At 56.7% G+C, this 19507-nt stretch overlaps 1 protein-coding gene across 6 annotated transcripts in view; it reads left to right on the forward strand.

Moving 5' to 3' along the window:
* The window catches only part of NUMA1 (nuclear mitotic apparatus protein 1), a 76615-nt gene extending 57239 nt beyond the window's left edge, over window positions 1–19376 (forward strand). For 4 of the 6 annotated variants that reach the window (XM_059930895.1, XM_059930897.1, XM_059930896.1 and 1 more), the window contains exons 6-26: window positions 322–402; window positions 1723–1810; window positions 3076–3196; window positions 3739–3896; window positions 4187–4304; window positions 4384–4501; window positions 4803–4943; window positions 5886–6008; window positions 6162–9560; window positions 10032–10073; window positions 11564–11632; window positions 12995–13105; window positions 13182–13400; window positions 13519–13676; window positions 14961–15207; window positions 16110–16338; window positions 17013–17149; window positions 17497–17673; window positions 17830–17946; window positions 18060–18281; window positions 18655–19376. In XM_059930895.1, coding sequence (XP_059786878.1) covers window positions 322–402; window positions 1723–1810; window positions 3076–3196; window positions 3739–3896; window positions 4187–4304; window positions 4384–4501; window positions 4803–4943; window positions 5886–6008; window positions 6162–9560; window positions 10032–10073; window positions 11564–11632; window positions 12995–13105; window positions 13182–13400; window positions 13519–13676; window positions 14961–15207; window positions 16110–16338; window positions 17013–17149; window positions 17497–17673; window positions 17830–17946; window positions 18060–18281; window positions 18655–18666 — 6087 coding nt within the window. In that variant the 3' untranslated portion in view covers window positions 18667–19376. The remainder of the gene's footprint in view (window positions 1–321; window positions 403–1722; window positions 1811–3075; window positions 3197–3738; window positions 3897–4186; window positions 4305–4383; window positions 4502–4802; window positions 4944–5885; window positions 6009–6161; window positions 9561–10031; window positions 10074–11563; window positions 11633–12994; window positions 13106–13181; window positions 13401–13518; window positions 13677–14960; window positions 15208–16109; window positions 16339–17012; window positions 17150–17496; window positions 17674–17829; window positions 17947–18059; window positions 18282–18654) is intronic. The other 2 variants (XM_059930900.1, XM_059930898.1) reach the window with 2 other exon arrangements.
* Window positions 19377–19507: the final 131 nt, after the last annotated feature.

Here is a 19507-nt window from a genome sequence, read left to right on the forward strand (position 1 = left end):
CTTTTCTTTTTAGCTCAGTCCACTTCATTCCCTCTTCTGTTTCTGGGTGCTGGCCTATAGAGGATGCCTTAAGCTTCATACCCAGGGTTCCATGAGTCCAGGAATTTAGTTATGCAGGAATTCTGGCACGTGGCTTTTTGCACAGTGAGCACTGAGTCCTCAAATCAAGTGATTCCTGATGCAGTTAAGGGCAGCAGCCTGGGGCTGCTGAATTCTAGGTGCTTTGGAAGGGTCTCAATAGCTCAGAGTCCCCAGAGTGGGGCAGGGGTTGGGACCGAGAAGAGAGCCCTGCTCAGTGATTGCTTCCTGTTTGGCTTCTAGATGACCATGCTGCTCTTATACCACTCCTCCATGAGCTCCAAAAGTCCTAGGGACTGGGAACAATTTGAATACAAGATTCAGGTAAGCCCTTGTGCCTCCACCCCACCCAGCAGGTCTTGCCTGTGTTTCACCTCATTCCAGTTGTTTTTCTTTAAACAACATATGTTGTTCTTTTTAAAAATTATGTTATAGTAGTTATAGCCATTCATTGTAGAAAGTCTGGAAGATATTGAAAAGCACAAAGAAGGAAATAACAATTGCCAGTAATCTCATTGTCAGCAGTAACTGCTAACTTCTAAAGGATATACTTCCAAGTCCTTTTCATGTACATAAATTTAACTGTACCCATACCTGAACTGTTTGGATAATACATAGAAATTATTCTTTCTTCATATATGTGTTCCCGTATGTATGTGTGTGTGTTTTACACAAACTGTCACTCCATTTCTTCCTCCTTTCCTCTAGTAGGAAGGATTAGTGAGACTGTCTTTGTCCGCCATGACAGTCTAGCTCAGAGCGGTTACGTCCTCGCCCCTCCTCTGCATGGTCCCTAAGTGAAGAGGAGTTGGTGCGTCTGCTTCATTAGAGAGGGAATTGACCTGGTTTCCAGGAACTACCTGCCATATGGGTCCTGATGTTGTCCTTGCTTCCTGTATGAGCAGCTGTCCTTTATTTTCCAGAGCAGAAGCAGCTGGGATGCCACAGTGGGTAATGTAGGTGACTGGTGGGGCAGTGTCCAGAGAGCTGTGGCCTTTCATGTGGTGGTAGAAATGTTGAGTCATCCCATTTCGTACTCACTTAGCTCATGGCTCGTCTCTGGGGTTGGGGGTTGTAGTGGTGTGGGAGGCATGGGTGGCTCCTTCCTTTCTTTAACCTTTTCTCTGCTCCAAGCTGATCATAGACCTGGTAGAAACAAATTCTAAAGGAATAAGGAACTACAGAGATGGCCAGGAAAATCAGATCAACTCTGTAGCTTTGGAATTCAGACAGAAAAGGCAAGATTTTACCTGCTGGTGGCTAAGCTTTGGATGAGCCCTGGAGGTGTTCTCACTCAGACAAAGAACAACAGTGAGGTCACCTGGAAGAGGCCAGCAGGGTTATGTATAAAAGCTTTCTGACTGCATTACTTTGCTTGCCCATTCTCATCTCATGGTCAGGAGCGAAGTCAGTTTGGACCTCTGTCTCACCCTGGGTGCATCTTTAAGGGAGAAGAGGGGCTGGGGACAAGTAGGGTGAACATGTCTCTGTTGGAGTGTTCTTGGCTGGACCATGGGGCTTCAGGTCTGAGAGGAAGAATGGGCTCCAGCAGGCTTCTAGGGCTGGCATGGCCAGGATGGTGCCCTCCATCCCTTTGGGCCTCCCAAACACCTAAGTGATGCTCTTTCTCTGTCTGTGGTCCAGGCTGAGTTAGCTGTCATTCTCAAATTTGTGCTGGACCATGAGGATGGGCTGAACCTGAATGAGGACTTAGAGAACTTCTTACAGAAAGGTAAGTTGGGATCACTCCCAAGGATCCTCTCTTTTCTGAGCTGGGGACTGCTAGGATCCCGAGTTGTCAGGAAGTGCAGTGGGGATTTGCCCCAACACAAACGTGTGTAAGGGGGTAAATTGATTTCTGGGCCATGTTGCCATCATCCCAGTTCCCACAGAGCTCCTTCTTGCGCCTGGCAGCAGCTAAGCAGAACATTTATAAGTGATCATGTCTGCTGTGGGTTCTCATTGATTACCCGCCCCCCCGCCACACTTCTTTTTTTTGTTTTTTTATAGTTTAAACAGTCATTACTCTAGGCTTATAAGCAGGGAGTACGCAGTCTTAGAAAATTGTTTTTCCTACATAATGCCCGTGTTCTAGGTGGGAAGGCAGATACGTAAACCAGAATGTATGATAAGGAATAAGTGCTAGAACAGGGAGGTATCGAATCTCCCAAGTGTCTTGCTGGAAGTACATCAGAAAGAGTGAGAGTGCTGCCTGTTTGGAAGAGCCATCTAACGACAACAGGGTGTAAGGTGTGGGTCTAGGCACGTTCATCCAGCCACTGAATTTGATGTTCCTTGTGTTCAGGTTCCTCGTGAGCCCTTCAGGTGGAGATGTTGCAGATGTGAGTCTAGAATGCAGGAGAGGGCTCCGGGCCAGGCTGTGGGCTTGCAAGTCTGTGTATGGATGGCCATTGAAGCCTTGGGCACCGTGGGCAGAGCACACGGGCCCCATCAGAGCTCTGGGGCTTGGAGGGCAGGTGGGAGAGGGAGGAGCAGGTGAGGGAGACAGAGACCCAGTGTTAGAAGTAGGAGGGCCATGCGAAGGTCACCATGGGAACCAAGGGAAGAGGAGATTTTGAGAAAGAAGTCATGCTGGCAGTGCACGATTTCAGAATGGAGGGCTTTAGCAAGCAGGCTGGGGGCTCTGACTCGACAGGTTATTGGGCTGAGAGGAGATCTGCTCAGGGTTGGCTTGAGGGAAAAGCGTGAGCACTTGGTCCAGTCTCTGAGCACGGGGGACACAATCACTCCACTGCGCTCTTTGAGTGCTGGTGATCTGTGGAAACGGAAGCCCCTTGCTTGATTTGGCTTAGGGCACTGACCTCTGGATAACCCAGACACCAGGCTTCAAGTTCTGCCCAAGTGCCTCCCTCTGCAGCTTACCTATAAGTGTCTGGATTCACTCCCACTAAGGCAAGTTCTCAAATTGCATAAAGATGCAAATCTGTCCACCCTCTTACTAACCTCTCTGTGGCTTGTTTGCTCCTTCTCCTCTAGCTCCTGTCCCTTCCCCCTGTTCCAGCACCATCTCTGAAGAGCTCTCCCCACCCAGCCACCAGGCCAAGAGGGAGGTTCGCTTCCTAGAGCTACAGAAAGTCGCCTCTTCCAGTGGGAACAAGTATGTGCTGGGCCTCTTCTCCCGGGATGGGGCCTCAACATCCAGTCCTCAGATCCCTGCATCCTAGAGGCTAAGCTGTTGACCAGCCCCTTACGTCATCAAGAGTGCTTGGAGTATCTTGTAGATCTGGGATGCCCTCCCCTGCCCCAGTACTAATGGGGGAATTGGTTGGGATCTGTCCTTGGCAGAAGGCCTCTCAAAGGCTGTTCTCTGTTTATGGAATTTCTTGCTTCCCTGGAGACTGCTAAAGTCCGTTCTCCTAGTGCAGCTCTGTAGAGGCAAAGGGAATGCACTCCCCTTTTGCAGCGGTGGAGGTGGGGGAGGGCATAGAGAAATTAAGGCTTGGAGGAAGGAGAAGAAAAGCTTTCTCAGGGTCATGTCATAAGGCACGAGGTAGCACTGCAGACGGAACCCAGGTGTTTGGGCCCCGCAGCCGGTGCTCACAACCATAGGGCCCGGCTCTCCCAGCCCTGCCTGTGGTCGGTAGCTTTAGCCCTCACGTTGGTTTCTGACCATGGCATCTGGACCATCTCCTTCCTCAGCTTCCTCTCAGGTTCTCCAGCCTCCCCCATGGGTGACATTCTGCAGACCCCACAATTCCAGATGAGGCGGCTGAAGAAGCAGCTTGCAGATGAGAGAAATAATCGAGACGAGCTGGAGCTGGAGTTGGCTGAGAACCGCAAGCTCCTCACAGAGAAGGGTAGGTGGCTGGCCGCTGGCAGATGTGTGTTAACGGGCAGCATTTGGGATTATCATCCAGGGAAGTGCTGGGCTTGTCTGAGGCGTGGCCCCTCTGTCTTCCATGTTGTCCCCTCTGCTGGCCCGGGAGCTTAGAGCTCAGCCCTGGGCCTGTCAGGCTGACCTCCTGGAAGCTGGTTCTGTCCTTGCCACCCTCCTTCCTTTCCCTGGGATTGGACGCCGCCTCCTTCCTCCCCCTCCTGCCCTTAGTCCTGTGCTAACTCTCCTCTTTTCTCCCCTCCTCTGGGGCAGATGCGCAGATAGCCATGATGCAGCAGCGCATCGACCGCCTGGCTCTGCTGAACGAGAAGCAGGCGGCCAGTCCACTGGAGCCCAGGGAGCTTGAGGAGCTCCGTGGCAAGAATGAGAGGTACAGTGCTCCCTACCGTCCTTCCCACACCCGGGGCAGGGGAGATATGCTCTTTCCTCACTGCTCCCCTCCCTTGCAGCCTCACCATACGGCTCCACGAAACTCTGAGGCAGTGCCAGGACCTGAAGACAGAGAAGAGCCAGATGGATCGCAAAATTAACCAGCTTTCTGAAGAGAATGGGGACCTTTCCTTTAAGGTGAGTGTTGAGGTTTCTGGCCCCCACCTGGAAGCCCCTTGGCTTGAATTGGTCTGGAAAATTCCCCCAAAGAGGGTTGAGGAGAATGTCCTCATTCTGTAATTGGCTGCTGCCAGGGACCGGCTGGTGGCCCTAAGTTTTGATTTGTAGTCCTGAGTCAGAGACGTGAATAGTTGCGATTGGTTTGAGGAAGGTTGGAAGGATAATGGGAGCCGTCCAGGGCCTGGGCTCAGGGGACAGATAGCAGTGGTGGTGGCAGTTTTGACCCTGGGTGATGGGCGTTCCCTCTTGTCTGTCTCAGCTGCGGGAGTTTGCCAGTCACCTGCAGCAACTACAGGGGGCCCTCAATGAACTGACAGAAGAGCACAGCCAGGCCACTCAGGAGTGGGTGGAGAAGCAGACCCATCTGGAGAAGGAGCTCGGCACAGCCCTGCAGGACAAGGTAACCCTCTGCTTCGGGAAGTCAGGGCCACAGTCTTGACCACACACTCAAAGCTGAATTCTGTTTACCGCTCTATTCTTTGGGGCCTTTGGGAATTATGCTGACTACTTTTCAAGGCTTAATTGTGTGCTGTAATGGGCTTCAGGCCAGTACACCTATGAATCCTGTCTCTGCTGTTTACAAGGTGTGGCTCTTGGACAAGTTACTTGACTTCTTTCTAGGCATCCTTTTCCTAAAATGGGAAAAAGAATGGGTAGCTGCCTCATCATCCGTTGTAAGATAATGCATATAGAGCACTGAACACACATTGTCTGGTGCTAAGTGAGCTCTCAGTGAATTAGTTGCTGTTACTTTTATTGCTACTAAGAATCCAGCTCTGCCACTTATTAATAACCATGTAGCCCGGGGGCAAGGCACTTAACTTCTGAGCTTCAGAAAAAAAAAAAAGGGATGGTAGTAGCTACCTCCCAGATCTGTTGGGTAGGTTAGAAATTCAGAGAGGTACCCAGCACAGTGCCTGGCCCATTGTAGGTACTTAGTGAACAGCGGCGTAAAGTGGGGCAGGGGACCAGGGGATGCTGCTGCTGTTGATGCTAAGACTGTTGGGATATTTTTAAGCTGGTGGGTTTTTGGATTATCTGAGAGCCAAGACATGACTGAGGAAGGGCATACAGTGAGGAAATCTGGAGTAAACTCAGCAGCCTTGGAGAAGAAATGAGCAGGTCACTTGACTTAACTGAGCCCTGGTACTAGGGCTAGAAAGTCAGGTCTCTCATGGTCCCAGGTCCTTGGTTTCTGCAAGTTTTCCCCTAGGTCAGGGCAAAAGGAGATGTTGGTAATAAGGTAATAAGGTCTTATGTTTTGTTGATGTTCAGAAGGGTTTGTGTGGTAATCCGGTGCCTGTTCCACTTCTGTAAACATGGGGCTCTTGTTTACTCTCAGAAATGCCTTGAAGAGAAGAATGAAATCCTTCAGGGAAAACTTTCACAGCTGGAAGAACATTTGGCCCAGCTGCGGGAGAACCCACCCCGGGAGAAGGGCGAGGTGCTGGGTGACGTCTTGCAGGTAGGATCTCAGGGGCAGGGGTGAGACCTGTGTGCTGGGATTGCTGCAGACCCATGTTCGCCATGTTCAGGTTCCTGGCGGTCCTCAGTCCCCAGAGGGGCCAGGGGGACCGAGGAGTCGTGCTGAGCCCCGTTTGTCTCTTTATCTCACCAGCTGGAAACTCTCAAGCAAGAGGCAGCCACTCTCGGTGCAGACAACACCCAGCTCCAAGCCAGAGTGGAGGTGCTGGAGACTGAGCTTGGCCAGCGGGAAGCCAAGCTGCTTGCCGAGCGGAGCCACTTTGAAGAAGAAAAGCAGCAGTTGACCAGCCTGATTGCCGAGCTGCAGGGCTCCCTGTCCCACCTTGGCCAGGCCAAGGAAGAGCTGGAGCAGGCCTCTCAGGCTCAGGGGGCCCGGCTGTCTGCCCAGGTGGCCACGATGACCTCCGAGCTCGCCACCCTCAATGCCACCGTCCAGCAGCGGGATCAAGAACTGGCTGGCCTAAAGCAGCAGGCCCAAACAGAGCAGGCGCAGCTCGCGCAGACCCTCCAGCAGCAAGAACAGGCCTCCCAGAGCCTCCGCCAGCAGGTGGAGCAGCTGAGCAGCAGCCTGAAGCAGAAGGAACAGCAGTTGGAAGAGGCCGCCAAGGAGCAGAAGGCCACCCGGCGAGACTACACCCAGCAACTGGCCACTGCGGCTGAGGAGCGGGAGGCCTCTTTACGGGAGAGGGATGTAGCCCTCCAGCAGCTGGAGGTGTTGGAGAAGGAGAAGGCCGCCAAGCTGGAGGTCCTGCAACAGCAGCTTCAGGCTGCTAGTGAAGCCCGGGACAGTGCCCAGACCTCGGTGACACAGGCCCGGCGGGAGAAGGCAGAGCTGAGCCAGAAGGTGGAGGAACTCCATGCCCATGTTGAGGCAGCTCACCAGGAGCGGTGTGAGGTGCAGGCCCAGGTGGCAGAGCTGAAGGCCCAGCTGAGGTCTGAGCAGCAAAAAGCAACCGAGAGAGAAACGGTGGCCCAGGAGAAGGCCCAGCTCCAGGAGCAGGTCCGGGCCCTTGAGGAGTCCTTGAAGGTCACCAAGGGCAGCCTGGAAGAGGAGAAGCGCAGGGCTGCAGACATCCTGGCAGAGCAGCAGCGATGCATCTCCAGGCTGGAGGCAGAGACCCGGAGCCTGGTGGAGCAGCACAGGCAGGAACAGAAGGAGCTGGAAGAAGAGAAGGCTGGGCGCAGGGGGCTGGAGGCCCGATTACAGCAGCTCGGGGAGGCCCATCAGGCCAAGACAGAAGCCCTGCGGCAGGAGCTGGCCGAGGCCATAGCCTCCCAGCGCGAGGCCGAGAGTGAGTGTGAGCAGCTTGCCAAGGAGGTGGCCACCTGGCGTGAGCGGTACGAGGACAGCCAGCAAGAGGAGGCGCAGTATGGCGCCATATTCCAGGAACAGCTGATGACCCTGAAGGAGGAATGCGAGAAGGCCCGCCAGGAGCTGCAGGAGGCAAAGGAGAAGGTGGCAGGGATAGAGGCCCACAGTGAGCTCCAGATCGGCCGGCAGCAGAGTGAGCTTGCTCAGCTTCACGCCAGCCTGGCCAGGGCCCTGCAGCAGGTCCAGGAGAAGGAGGTCAGGGCCCAGAAGCTCGCAGACGACCTATCTGCTCTGCAGGAGAAGATGGCTGCTACCAGCAAGGAGGTGGCCCGCCTGGAGGCCTTGGTGCGCAAGGCGGGTGAGCAGCAGGAGACGGCCTCCCAGGAGCTACTCAAGGAGCCGCCCAGGGCAGGAGACAGAGAGTCGGAGTGGCTGAAAGAGCATCAGGGACGCCCGTTCTGCAGCACGCAGGCTGCACTGCAGGCCATGGAGCGTGAGGCAGAGCAAATGGGCAGTGAGCTGGAGAGGCTGCGGGCCGCGCTGATGGAGAGCCAGGGGCAGCAGCAGGAGGAGCGTGGGCAGCAGGAGAGGGAGGTGGCACGGCTGACCCAGGAGCGGGGCCGGGCCCAAGCCGACCTTGCCCTGGAGAAGGCCGCCAAGGCAGAGCTTGAGATGCGGCTGCAGAATGCCCTCAATGAGCAGCGTGTGGAGTTTGCCGCCTTGCAGGAGGCACTGGCCCACGCCCTGATGGAAAAGGAGGGGAAGGATCAGGAGCTGGCCAAGCTTCGTGGGCAGGAGGCAGCCCAGGGGGCAGAGCTGAAGGAGCTTCAGCAAACCATGGAGCGACTGAAGGAACAGCTGGCCAAGAAAGAGGAGGAGTGCCCACAGTCTCTAGGGATGGCCAGCCGAGAAGACGCTTCCGGGTCGGGAGCCCAGTCTGAGGCTACTGGAAAGACAGAGCAAAAAGGCCCGGAGCTGGAGGCTCTGCGGGCAGAGGTGAGCAGGCTGGAGCAGCAGGTCCGCGAGTACCAGGAGAAGGCCTCCAGCCTGGAGCGCAGCCTCGAGGCTGAGCGCACCTCCCACGCGGAGCGGGCCGGTGCTCTGGAGACTTTGCGGGGCCAGTTAGAGCAGAAGGCCCAGGAGCTGGGGAGCGGTCAGGACACCTTAGCCTCAGCCCAGAGGGAGCTGGCCACCCTCCGCACCAAGGTCCAAGAGCACAGCAAGGCTGAGGATGGGTGGAAGGCACAGGTGGCCCGGAGTCAGCAGGAGGCTGAGAGGAAAAACAGCCTCATCAGCAGCTTGGAGGAGGAGGTGTCCATCCTGAACCGCCAGGTGCTGGAGAAGGAAGGCGAGAGCAAGGAGTTGAAGCGGCTGGTTATTGCCGAGTCAGAGAAGAGCCAGAAGGTGGAAGAGAGGCTGCGTCTGCTCCAGGCAGAGACGGCCAGCAGCAGCGCCAGGGCTGCAGAACGCAGTTCTGCTCTGCGGGAGGAGGTCCAGACCCTCCGGGAGGAGGCGGAGAAACAGCGGGTGGCTTCCGAGAGCCTGAGGCAGGAGCTGGCCTCGCAGGCAGAGCGAGCAGAAGAGCTGGGCCAAGAGTTGAAGGCCTGGCAGGAGAAGTTCTTCCAGAAGGAGCAGGCCCTCTCTTCCCTGCAGCTTGAGCACACTAGCACGCAGGCCCTGGTGAGCGAGCTGCTGCCCGCTAAGCACCTGTGCCAGCAGCTGCAGGCTGAGCAGGCAGCCACTGAGAAACGCCATCGAGAGGAGCTGGAGCAGAGCAAGCAGGCAGCTGGTGGGCTGCGGGCGGAGCTGCTGCGGGCCCAGCGCGAGCTCGGGGAGCTGGTGCCCCTGCGGCAGAAGGTGGCGGAGCAGGAGCGAGCAGCCCAGCAGCTGCGGGCAGAGAAGGCCAGCTACGCAGAGCAGCTGAGCATGCTGAAGAAGGCTCATGGCCTGCTGGCGGAGGAGAACCGGGGGCTGGGCGAGCGGGCCAACCTCGGCCGGCAGTTTCTGGAAGTGGAGCTGGACCAGGCCCGGGAGAAGTACGGCCAAGAGCTGGCAGCTGTGCGTGCTGAGGCTGAGACCCGTCTGGCCGAGATGCAGCGGGAAGCACAGAGTACTGCCCGGGAGCTGGAGGTGATGACTGCCAAGTACGAGGGTGCCAAGGTCAAGGTCCTGGAGGAGAGGCAGCGTTTCCAGGAGGAGAGGCAGAAACTCACTGCCCAGGTGAGGCACCCAGCTCAAGCACGCCCCCAGAGAGCAGACTTGCGAGAGGGGGACATTGTCCCTCTGCACTCCTGGGCCTCCGGCTCCCACTGATTAGAGTGTCTTGTCTCCCAACACTCACTGGGTGGCAGAGGAAGAGAGGTGGCTGGTAGAGTACAAGTCTGTTGCCCCCCGTTGGCCTACAGAAAATACCAATAGCCTCTTCTTCTCTGAAGCCTCTGTCCCTGGAGAGTCAGGCTGCAAAGGCCATCAGCCCATTGAGGCACACAGTCGTGAGGAGGCGCACTTGGCAGTGGAGGCCCCGAGAACCACCGGCAACTAGAATGAGCCAAGCTAGCATTTACAAAAATTTTTAGACGTCTAGTTCCATGGGAGGAAGATTCGAGCCTCAGTGAGGTCAGCCTGGCACCAGGGCCGGTGCCTCTTTGGCCCCTATCTCACGCTGTCTCCATTGCTCCTTCCCATGCACAGGTGGAGCAGCTAGAGTTATTTCAGAGAGAGCAAACTAAGCAGGTAATGCCTGAGGTCCTCGCTAAATGCTGGCTCCTTAAGCGGTGACTGGTCTCGGTGCATGACCCCGGCTGCAGCTTGCCTCCGCTGGCTCCTGTTGTGAACTGTTTGTGAAGGGGGCAGGGTCAAGCCGTGGAACCCAGGCCCAGGCCGCCCCAGAGTGCGGTGTGCTAGGGTCTCTCTCAGGCCTCATCCACACGCATCCCAGGTCGGCCTCTCCACTTTTCTTCTGTGCTTTCATCGCTTGTCAGGGATGAGGGGTAAGGGTAGGCTTCATCTTTCCCATACCAGATCCAGTGACAGACTGCTCTTGGGATTCCCAAACCTCCAAGTCCTGCTCCGAGTTTGGGTACTCAACTGTGGGGACTCGCAGGATGCCCACAGGCCTTGTTTAACACAGGCCTCTTCTTTCCCACAGAAACCAGAAAGATGATGTGCAGGAGGTCCCCACAGATTAGGGGGGTTGTGAGCTCAGGACGCCTGCCCATCACCTTCTGGGGTTTTAACCCCGAGCATGAAATAGAGATGTCTGGGAGCAGGAAGGCCAAGATTGAGAGGAGCAGGAGGGGCTTCCACAAGACAGAGGAGGTGAGGTCTGGCTGCCTCGCCCTCACAAGGATCTCTGTGCTGCCCTAGACGTCAAAGCTATCGAACTGGTATTTAGTGGGAGCACCCTTTCCACCACTCCTCCTACCCTGTCGCCTCAGGCCTGCTGAGTTGGCCCTTCTCTCCTCCCATCACCTCCTCCGAGGAGCCTGAGATGATGGGGAAGGTCAAACCGAATAGCAAACAGTTAGCAATGGAGCCCTTGCCTCTCGCCTTTGCTGATCACGCTGGAGCTCCTGGAATGCCTGGGAGAGCCAGGAGTGTTTGTGGCTGTTATGCTCCCTCTCGTCCCCTCCCTCCCTTCACTCTTCCTCTCTGTGGGAGTGGGGTGGGCTTGGAGTACGTGTGCCGCCCCTGCTCTCCTATTCCAGCAGCCTGACCTCCAGTGCTAATCACAGCAGCCACACCGCTAGCGCCAACCCTAACGGCTTGTGGATATTGGGAAGAGGTCTGAGCATCTGGATTTTGCTCTGGCCGTTTCTGGGAGGAGCGGGGATGGGTTTTCATTGAGTACGTCTGCTGGAGTGGTAGACTGGGTCCCCTGGTCCTGTCCCGCCCGAGAAGGTTGGGCCTGGGAACGGCAGCGGCAGTAGGGCATGGTGAGGTGTCAGCTCCTCAATCGGCTCTGCTGTCTCTGTCTCTGCAGGCAGAGGTTGGAGGTGAGCACAGGCAGGTGGCTCTGGCAGCACTTGAGTTGGGTCACATCACTCACGTCCTGCTGACCAGCCTGGGCAGCAGGCCGTTCCCTAATTAGAGGCCAGAGAAAGGACCTGAGTTTCTTCTTCCAGGAACACTGGGGACTGGTGTGGGGAGAACCCCGTAATTTGTCTGGACATTAGGGGAAGGCCTCCTGAGTCTTGTCTTCTGCTTTTCCCTCCCTGCCCCAGGTGGAAGAACTGAGTAAGAAGCTAGCTGACCATGACCAAGCCAGCAAGGTGCAGCAGCAGAAGCTGAAGGTGGGACAGCTTGGGGATGGGCCTGCCCTCTGCTGGCCTCAGGTCGAGCGGGGAGGCAAGGTGCTAAGCCCCTGGGTTGGGGCACCCTGGAGCCTGGCAGCCTCAGGAGCCCTGCCTGTGCCTCTGGGAGCTCTCGAGGGAGGACCAGAGTGGCTCCCAACCCGAAGACCTTCACTGTCTGCTACAGTAGCCACTAGCCATGTGTGGTTATTTAAATTGAAATTAAATTTAAAATTCAGTTTCTCAGTTGCACTAGCCACAATTCCGCTGCTCAGTAGCCGTGTGTGGCTAGTGGCTGCCGTACTGGACAGGGCAAATCAGAACATTTCCATCATTGCAGAAAGTTCAATTGGGTTGCACTGCTAAATCTCAGGGAGGAGCGTCAGTAACGTTTAATATTACAATGCAATTTAATATTCTTAATGCTTTCAGCGATGTCACCTTCTTTGGTTTAATATTTGCTTTTTTGCAGCTCTAGGCTTCACAGCTTTTAGTTAGGGGCAAAGGAGTTTGGCACCAGTGGCCCTGGGAGGGTCACAGGAGTTGGTGGGAGGTCAGAGCTTTGTTTCCCCAGCTCACTGCCATGTACTCCACACCATGTCACAGTTACGTGATAAACAGATGCTTATTACACTCTTCTTAGGGGCCTTCCTGGTGCTGGGAGATGTGGAGAGGTAAGGCTGGATGGCCCTGTCCAGTGCCTGCTACAGACGTAGTATTTGCTGGTGTTGTAGGTGGACAGAGAATCTGCCACAGGCCCTGCTCCCAAGGAGTCTATGGTCTGGATAGGAGGCAGTGCCGGCATCATAAATGAACCCACACAGGCTTTGGAGTCAGGTGGACCAAGGTTCAAGTCTTAACTCTGCTGTTTAGTTACTGTGATCCTGGTCAATTTGCTTTCAAGCTCTGAGCTCAGTTTCTTCATCTCTGAAGTGGAGATAGTTAGTTCCCAGAGTGGTTTTGAGGAGAAATGAATTCATGTGTCCTCAGCACACATGCTGTGTGCCCAGCTCCATGCTCTGCACCCTGGTGTTCCCTGGGGATCCGTGCCCTTCCTCCTCGGGGAGACTGTACTCATGGAGAGAGAGTGAGATGGTTTGTGCCTGGTCTCAGAAGGCAAACGCAGGCTGCCAGAACTCTTCCAGAAATGGCATTAGCTGGATAGGAAAAGCTCCTAGAGAAGGTGCACTTCGAGGGGTGTGTGGTTTTGGTAGGCTGGAGTTGGGAGGGGGTAAAAGGTCTTTTTGTGTGTCCTGAGAGGATAGGCAGGAGTCTGAAAACATCCATGGAGCCCAGGAGGCTATGGATTCGGGTGGAGCAAACAGACCAGCAGCCCTGATCAGCCTTTCTCGTGCTTTCCAGGCCCAGGGAGGTGAGAGCCAGCAAGAGGCCCAGCGCCTCCAGGCCCAGCTGAACGAGCTGCAGGCCCAGCTGAGCCAGAAGGAGCAGGCGGCTGAGCACTACAAGCTGCAGGTGAGGAGCCTGGTCCTGCCCACCTGGCCCACCCCACTCCAGCCCCACCCACCCACCTGCCCTTCTGCCCACCCAGATGGAGAAGGCCAAGACTCATTATGATGCCAAGAAGCAGCAGAACCAAGAGCTGCAGGAGCAGCTGCGGGGCCTGGAGCAGCTGCAGACAGAGAACAAGGAGCTGCGGGCTGAAGCGGATCGGCTGGGCCGGGAGCTGCAGCAGGCTGGGCTGAAGACCAGGGAGGCCGAGCAGACCTGCCGTCACCTCACCGCCCAGGTGTGCAGCCTGGAGGCACAGGTAGGGCTCTGGCTGCACTGACGCCCTCACCTCTGTCATGCTGGGCCCCGTGCTCTCCTCTCCTCAGCCACCCCTGCTTAAGCCTCCCTTCACTCTCCCTCGGCCCTCTCCTTCCCAGGTTGCCCATGCTGACCAGCAGCTTCGGGACCTGGGCAAGTTCCAGGTGGCGACTGACGCCTTAAAGAGCCGGGAGTCCCAGGCTAAGCCTCAGCTGGACTTGAGCATTGACAGCCTGGATCTGAGCTGTGAGGAGGGGACCCCACTCACTATCACCAGGTCAGGAGGCACCCTTCCTCCCTCTGTCTGTTGTCCATTGAGCGCCCACTGTTCTGTCAGGCTGTATCCTGGGCACTGGGGCTGTGAGATAAATAAGACGTGAACCCTTTGCCCTCTGGAAGCTTATTCTTAGAGAAGAATAAAGAAAGTATTAGAGGTATTAGGCCAGATGTTTGTATATAGCACAGTGGGAGTAAATAAAAATGAGTGGTCAGAAAAGGCTTCATGGAGGCTGTCACTCCTGCTCTGAGTCTTGAAAGAAGCCGTAGGGGTGTGTCTGATGGACGGAGGAGAGTGGTGAGAGCAGAGGCCGAGAAAGAGCCTGGATGGGCTGGAACATGAAGTTGGAAGGGCTCGGGCCCAAGTCCCCGAGGACCAGCTGGACTCCCCACTGAGTGGGGAGTGAGCACGTGTGTTGAGGAGCACATGGTCAGGTTTGCATCTTAGAAAGCCTATCCTGATAGGGCAAAACTGAGACTTTAATAAAAACAATAAATGTGTTTTTATAAATGTTAAACACTTAGGTGTGTCAGACACTGTTATAAACACCTGAAAAATATTAATTCATTTATCCCTTAACAACTCTGAGGAAGAGTCTATGATTATCTCCTTTCACAGATGAAACTGGGGCAGAGGGGCGGTCACTTGCCCAAGGTGCCACAATGGCATGGCTAGGCTTGAACCTGGGCAGCCTGGCTCGAGTCCTTGCTTGTCCCCACTCTGTGTCTCTCAGAGGCTGTTGTAAGTGTAGGTGAGAGGGGACGAGGCAGGCAGGGAGGGGCGTGAGAGTGGAGTATGGTGTGGTTAGGAGAGCTATCAGGAGACTTGAGGATTGGGTTTGGCAGGAGAGGGAAGAGGTAGGATTGTGCCTGTGTTCGTGGCTGGGGGCTTGGGTGGAGGCTGCCCCTCCCAGCTCCTATTTGCTGAAATAGGAGATACAGGAGGAGGAACGGACAATGGACTTGGTTTGGGACACGTTCGTTGTGGAATCCACGGGGGAGGTCTGGGGCTGTGGATATTATGGGTCTGGGGAGCAGGGTTTGGGAATTGCCAGTATTGAGTTCAGAGAGCCATGGAGTGGATAGGCTCACCAGGGATGGAGAATGGATGGAAGGCCAAGGTCAAGGACTCTCCTTGATACCTCTGAGAAATCAGAGAGGGTGGGGTGCTTGACCTGGTCTTCTTGTAATAACAAATGTAGGACCTGGTTGCTTTGGAGCAAAGGGATGGACAAAATGCCTTGTAGCCCCAGGAATGGCACCTCAGCAGATGTTTTCTCCACAGCAAGTTGCCTCGTACCCAGCCAGATGGCACCAGCATCCCTGGAGAGCCAGCCTCGCCCATCTCCCAGCGTCTGCCCCCCAAGGTAGAATCCCTGGAGAGTCTCTACTTCACCCCCATCCCCGCTCGGGGTCAGCCCCCCCTGGAGAGCAGCCTGGACTCCTTGGGGGATGTCTTCCTGGACTCAGGCCGGAAGACCCGCTCCTCTCGTCGGCGCACCACGCAAATCATCAACATCACCATGACCAAGGTCAGGCTGCTGCGAGTGGGGCTGCAGGGTAGCAATGCTTGCTTCCTCTCAAGGGCATCTTTCCGTCGGGTCCTCAGAACAGCCTCAAGAAGCAGGCAGGGCTGACCAGTCCATACCCACAGATGGGAAAGCTTAAGGGCGGTGACTTGCTTAGGCCTCTTGTAGAAAGGGGCAGGGCTGGACTCGGCTGCCTGTCCACTGACTCTAAGGCTGCCGTCCTCTCCGTGTACAGTAGTGACCCCGTGTAGGCTCAAGGGAGACAACGTGGAGAAGTTGCAGTCCAGCCCGTGCCTCCCCGCACACCCCTGGGTACACCCTTGGGTAGCCGAGATGCGTTGTGGTTGCCCAGTGGGCTGCCTGCCTGGCTGGGGGCTCTGGTCCTTGTTTCCATAGCACTAGGAGGTTGGGGAGGAGAGGAGGGGGGGCACTTCTGCTGGGGAGAAGCTGGAGAAGTTCTAAAAGATGGTCAGGGCCCTGGCACGCTTGGGCAGAAGGACACTGTGGGATGAGCCCGACAAGCTCAGGAGACGTGGGTTCCAGCCCCAGCTCTGCTGCTTCCTTGCTTTGTGCCCTTTGGGTCAGTCACTTCATTCCTTTGCACCTCACTTCTGCACCTCACTTCTAAAATGGTCTGGTGCATTCTGCCTTCCCTCCCTCAAAGCACTGTTAATAGACTCAATGGAAAAATGGACAGAAAAGAGTCTTGACAGCCTCAGCACCTTGTGTGGGATTCTGGCCACAAGGCCCATTTCTTGCAGAAGTGCAGCTAAGGACCCTATGCAAAGCAGCGTGGACACGTGCAGCCGTGGGGTCTGAGGCGCTTTGGGAAGGGGAATGGGAGGCTTCTTGATGGGGTGTCAGGGCCCCCATCCCTACTACAACAGGTGCATCCTCTCTTCCAGAAGCTAGATGTGGAGGAGCCAGACAGCGCCAACTCCTCCTTCTATAGCACACAGTCTGCCCCTGCTTCCCAGGCCGGCCCGAGAGCTGCCTCCTCCACCCAGTCTCTAGCTCGCCTGGGCTCTCCCGATGACGGCAACTCAGCTCTGCTAAGCCTGCCTGGCTACCGGCCCACCACTCGCAGCTCTGCTCGCCGCTCCCAGGCTGGGGTGTCCAGTGGGGCCCCTCCAGGTGAGGGGACTGTGGGGACTCAACACACCCAAAGATTAGACTGGAAGCAGATCCTGGCACAGGGAAGGGACAAGCTTTTAAAAACCCAAGGCTGGCTTCCTGGCCGCCGCCCAGCACCTCACCTGCCTCTGCTCCCTGCAGTCTGAGGGCCTTGCCTGTTGTTCATCAAGGGGCTGTGCTGGGCAATAACACTGATGTCATTCTCAGCCAGGCTGTAAACCAGAAACACACACACGACGGGCCTGGGATTCCCAGCACACGAGTGCTGCCCAGCTGCTGTCAGGAGTCCTCCAGGCCCCTTCTCAGGTGGGAAGGGGCTGCCAGAGAGGCCAGACTGGCCTGGGAGCTACCCTCAGATTCTTTTCGGAGGCTCTTGCCTTCAGGGACCATGCTGGGTGTTGATTCCTGGCCCTCCATTAGTTTCTCTTGGTGTCACAGCCTCTGCATATGACCCCAGGGAGGAAGCAGTGAGCCAGTCCCCAGGGTAGAGATGGTCTGTGAGCCCCGAGCCTGTATCTGCAGCACAGAGCAGAGCAGGACTCTGGGGTGCTAGGCTTGAAGTCCAAGGGCTAGGTGGACGGGAGTGGTGGCAGCAAAGGCTGGTGGGATGCTACCTCCACCCTCTCCTCCTGGCCTTCCAGCCCCACTTGCTCCAATTTCCTCGCCCTCCACAGGCAGGAACAGCTTCTACATGGGCACTTGCCAGGATGAGCCTGAGCAGCTGGATGACTGGAACCGCATTGCAGAGTTGCAGCAGCGCAATCGAGTGTGCCCCCCGCACTTAAAGACCTGCTACCCCCTGGAGTCCAGGGTGAGCTTTGGGGTCCCCTGCCATGGACCTGCCTGTGCCGGCTCACCTCTTCCTCCCTTGTCATCCCACCCCAGTGCCCTGGCCTGCCGAGGAGGGTGACCTGCTTCCAGTCAAATAGTTGGCAGGGAGGGAGCTCAGGGGTGAAGGTCCTGTGGGTGGGCAGGAGCTTGGAGAGATCTCTTGGGACTGCTCTTTGCGGCCATCGTGCAGGGCGTAGGCGGGGAGCTTTTTGCGATAGGAAGGCTTTAGCTGCTCCACCTGGTAGGCCAGTGAAGAGAGTTCTGGGGCGGTCCTGCTCCGTCTCCAAACAGCTTGGCTCCACCGAACACTTCTTCTACCCCACGCAGCCTTCCCTGAGCCTGCCTACCATCACAGATGAGGAGATAAAAACCGGTGACCCCCGGGAGACCCTGCGCCGAGCCAGCATGCAGCCAACCCAGATAGCTGAGGGTGCTGGCATCACCACCCGGCAGCAGCGCAAACGGGTCTCCTCAGAGCCCCATCAGGGCCCTGGCACCCCCGAGGTGGGTGACGTCGGCTCCCATGTCTTTTCCAGCAGCCACCACGTTCGCAAAGTTGATTAGCGGGGAGGCTCCCGGCTCAGAAGGGGGACGGGTGCTGGTTGGACACGGTCCACTTGTCCTCTTGAGCTGTCAGCTTAACTGTCCTCTTCCCCATAGTCTAAGAAAGCCACCACCTGTTTCCCACGCCCCATGACTCCCCGGGACCGACATGAAGGGCGCAGACAGAGCACTACCGAGGCCCAGAAGAAAGCAGCTCCAGCTGTTGTTAAACAGGTTAGTCAGGGGCTGAAGGGAGACCCTGGAGGGGCCTCGCTGGCAGAGCCCTGGAGCAGCAGGTTGGCCTGGGAGGCCAGTGGCGCCCCCAGTTTGACAGCCCCTCCCTACAGGCTGACCGCCGCCAGTCGATGGCCTTCAGCATCCTCAACACACCCAAGAAGCTCGGGAATAGCCTTCTGCGGAGGGCAGCCTCGAAGAAAGCCCCATCCAAGGCCTCCCCCAACCCCCGCAGTGGGACCCGCCGCTCTCCTCGCATCGCCACCACCACAGCCAGTGCCGCCACTGCCGCTGCCATCGCTGCCGCCACTGCCACCCCTCGGGCCAAGGGCAAGGTGGAGGCACTGACAGGGAAGGGAGAGGGTTCAGCTCTTAGGAACCTGGTAGGAGCATGGGCACCTCCCGCCAGCCACCCCGGGGGCTGCTTCCAGGCAGGGCTGAGGTAGGCCGCTGGAGGGTGGGGGCTGAGAGCAGGTGCTCCTGGCCTGGCTCCTTACCGAGGAGAGGACACGACTCCATTTCTCCAGAGAGCACCCAGAGCTGCTCAGGTACAGCCAGCCACTGGTAACCTGAAGGTAGATGGGTCCAGGGCCACACCAAGGAGGGGACCCTAGTCTGGGTGTTGGGGGGCGGGGGGGTTTCCCCAGCCCACTGGTGCAGCCTGGCACCGAGTCTCCTCCACTGAGTGACTGTCTCTCTCTCTTCCAGGCAAAGCACTAAAGAGCCGGTACCAGTGAGTGGCCCCACCTGTGTCCTTGATGCTGCCCTCGCCTGGTCCTTCTTTTTCTGTCCCTTTCAGTGCCTTCTCTCAGCTCCCAGGCCAACAGTGGCCAAACCCCTATAGACAGTGACGCCTGCCCACACCCCGGCCTGGTACCCGGACCTTCGTCAGGTGAACAGGTGTGTCCTCAAGAGTTGGCCCGGAGCCTGGATAGTCTGGGCCCTCTCCCTGCCTCGCCTCCTGATGTTTTCTTAGAGCAGTCACTTCTCCATCACCATCACAACCAGATTTGGGGCTGGCTTTGAGTGGCTGGGTCCTTGGGCCCAGTCAGTCCTCCTCTCAGCCTCTGGATCTAGAAGGGACCATTGGAGGAGCAGGCCCTGGTCCCTGCTTCTCCCGGTGGCTGGGCCGAGCAAGGGCCCTTGCTTTTGAAGTCCAGGACTGGGCATTGACCTAGTGGGAGCGCCCCACCCCCCAGGTGCTCCCATCCACCCAAGGGCACAGTTGCCCAAAGGATGCTCTTTTCCAGGAGAAATGGGCCCTGTGCCTCGGGGGGGGGGGGGGGCAGCCTTCAGTGGCAGCTCATCGCCTTCCTTCCCCAGATTTCACTGGGGTGGGATTTGGAGTGATGGGAAGGTTTTTAAGGGCCAGGGATGGATCTTTTCTAAATGTTATTACTTGTAAATAAAGTCTATTTTTCTCCCTTGAATGCTGAGATGCCTTGATCTGTGTGGGAAGAGCAGGGAAACGTGGGCGTATTAGAGCAGCGTACCTTTGTCCCTGTGGAGACTCCAGGCCCACATACCTTCTCTCAAATCCCTTCTCCTGGCCTTTCTCAGG

Source organism: Balaenoptera ricei, chromosome 8 (genome assembly GCF_028023285.1).
Source record: "Balaenoptera ricei isolate mBalRic1 chromosome 8, mBalRic1.hap2, whole genome shotgun sequence".
Lineage (NCBI taxonomy): Eukaryota > Metazoa > Chordata > Mammalia > Artiodactyla > Balaenopteridae > Balaenoptera > Balaenoptera ricei.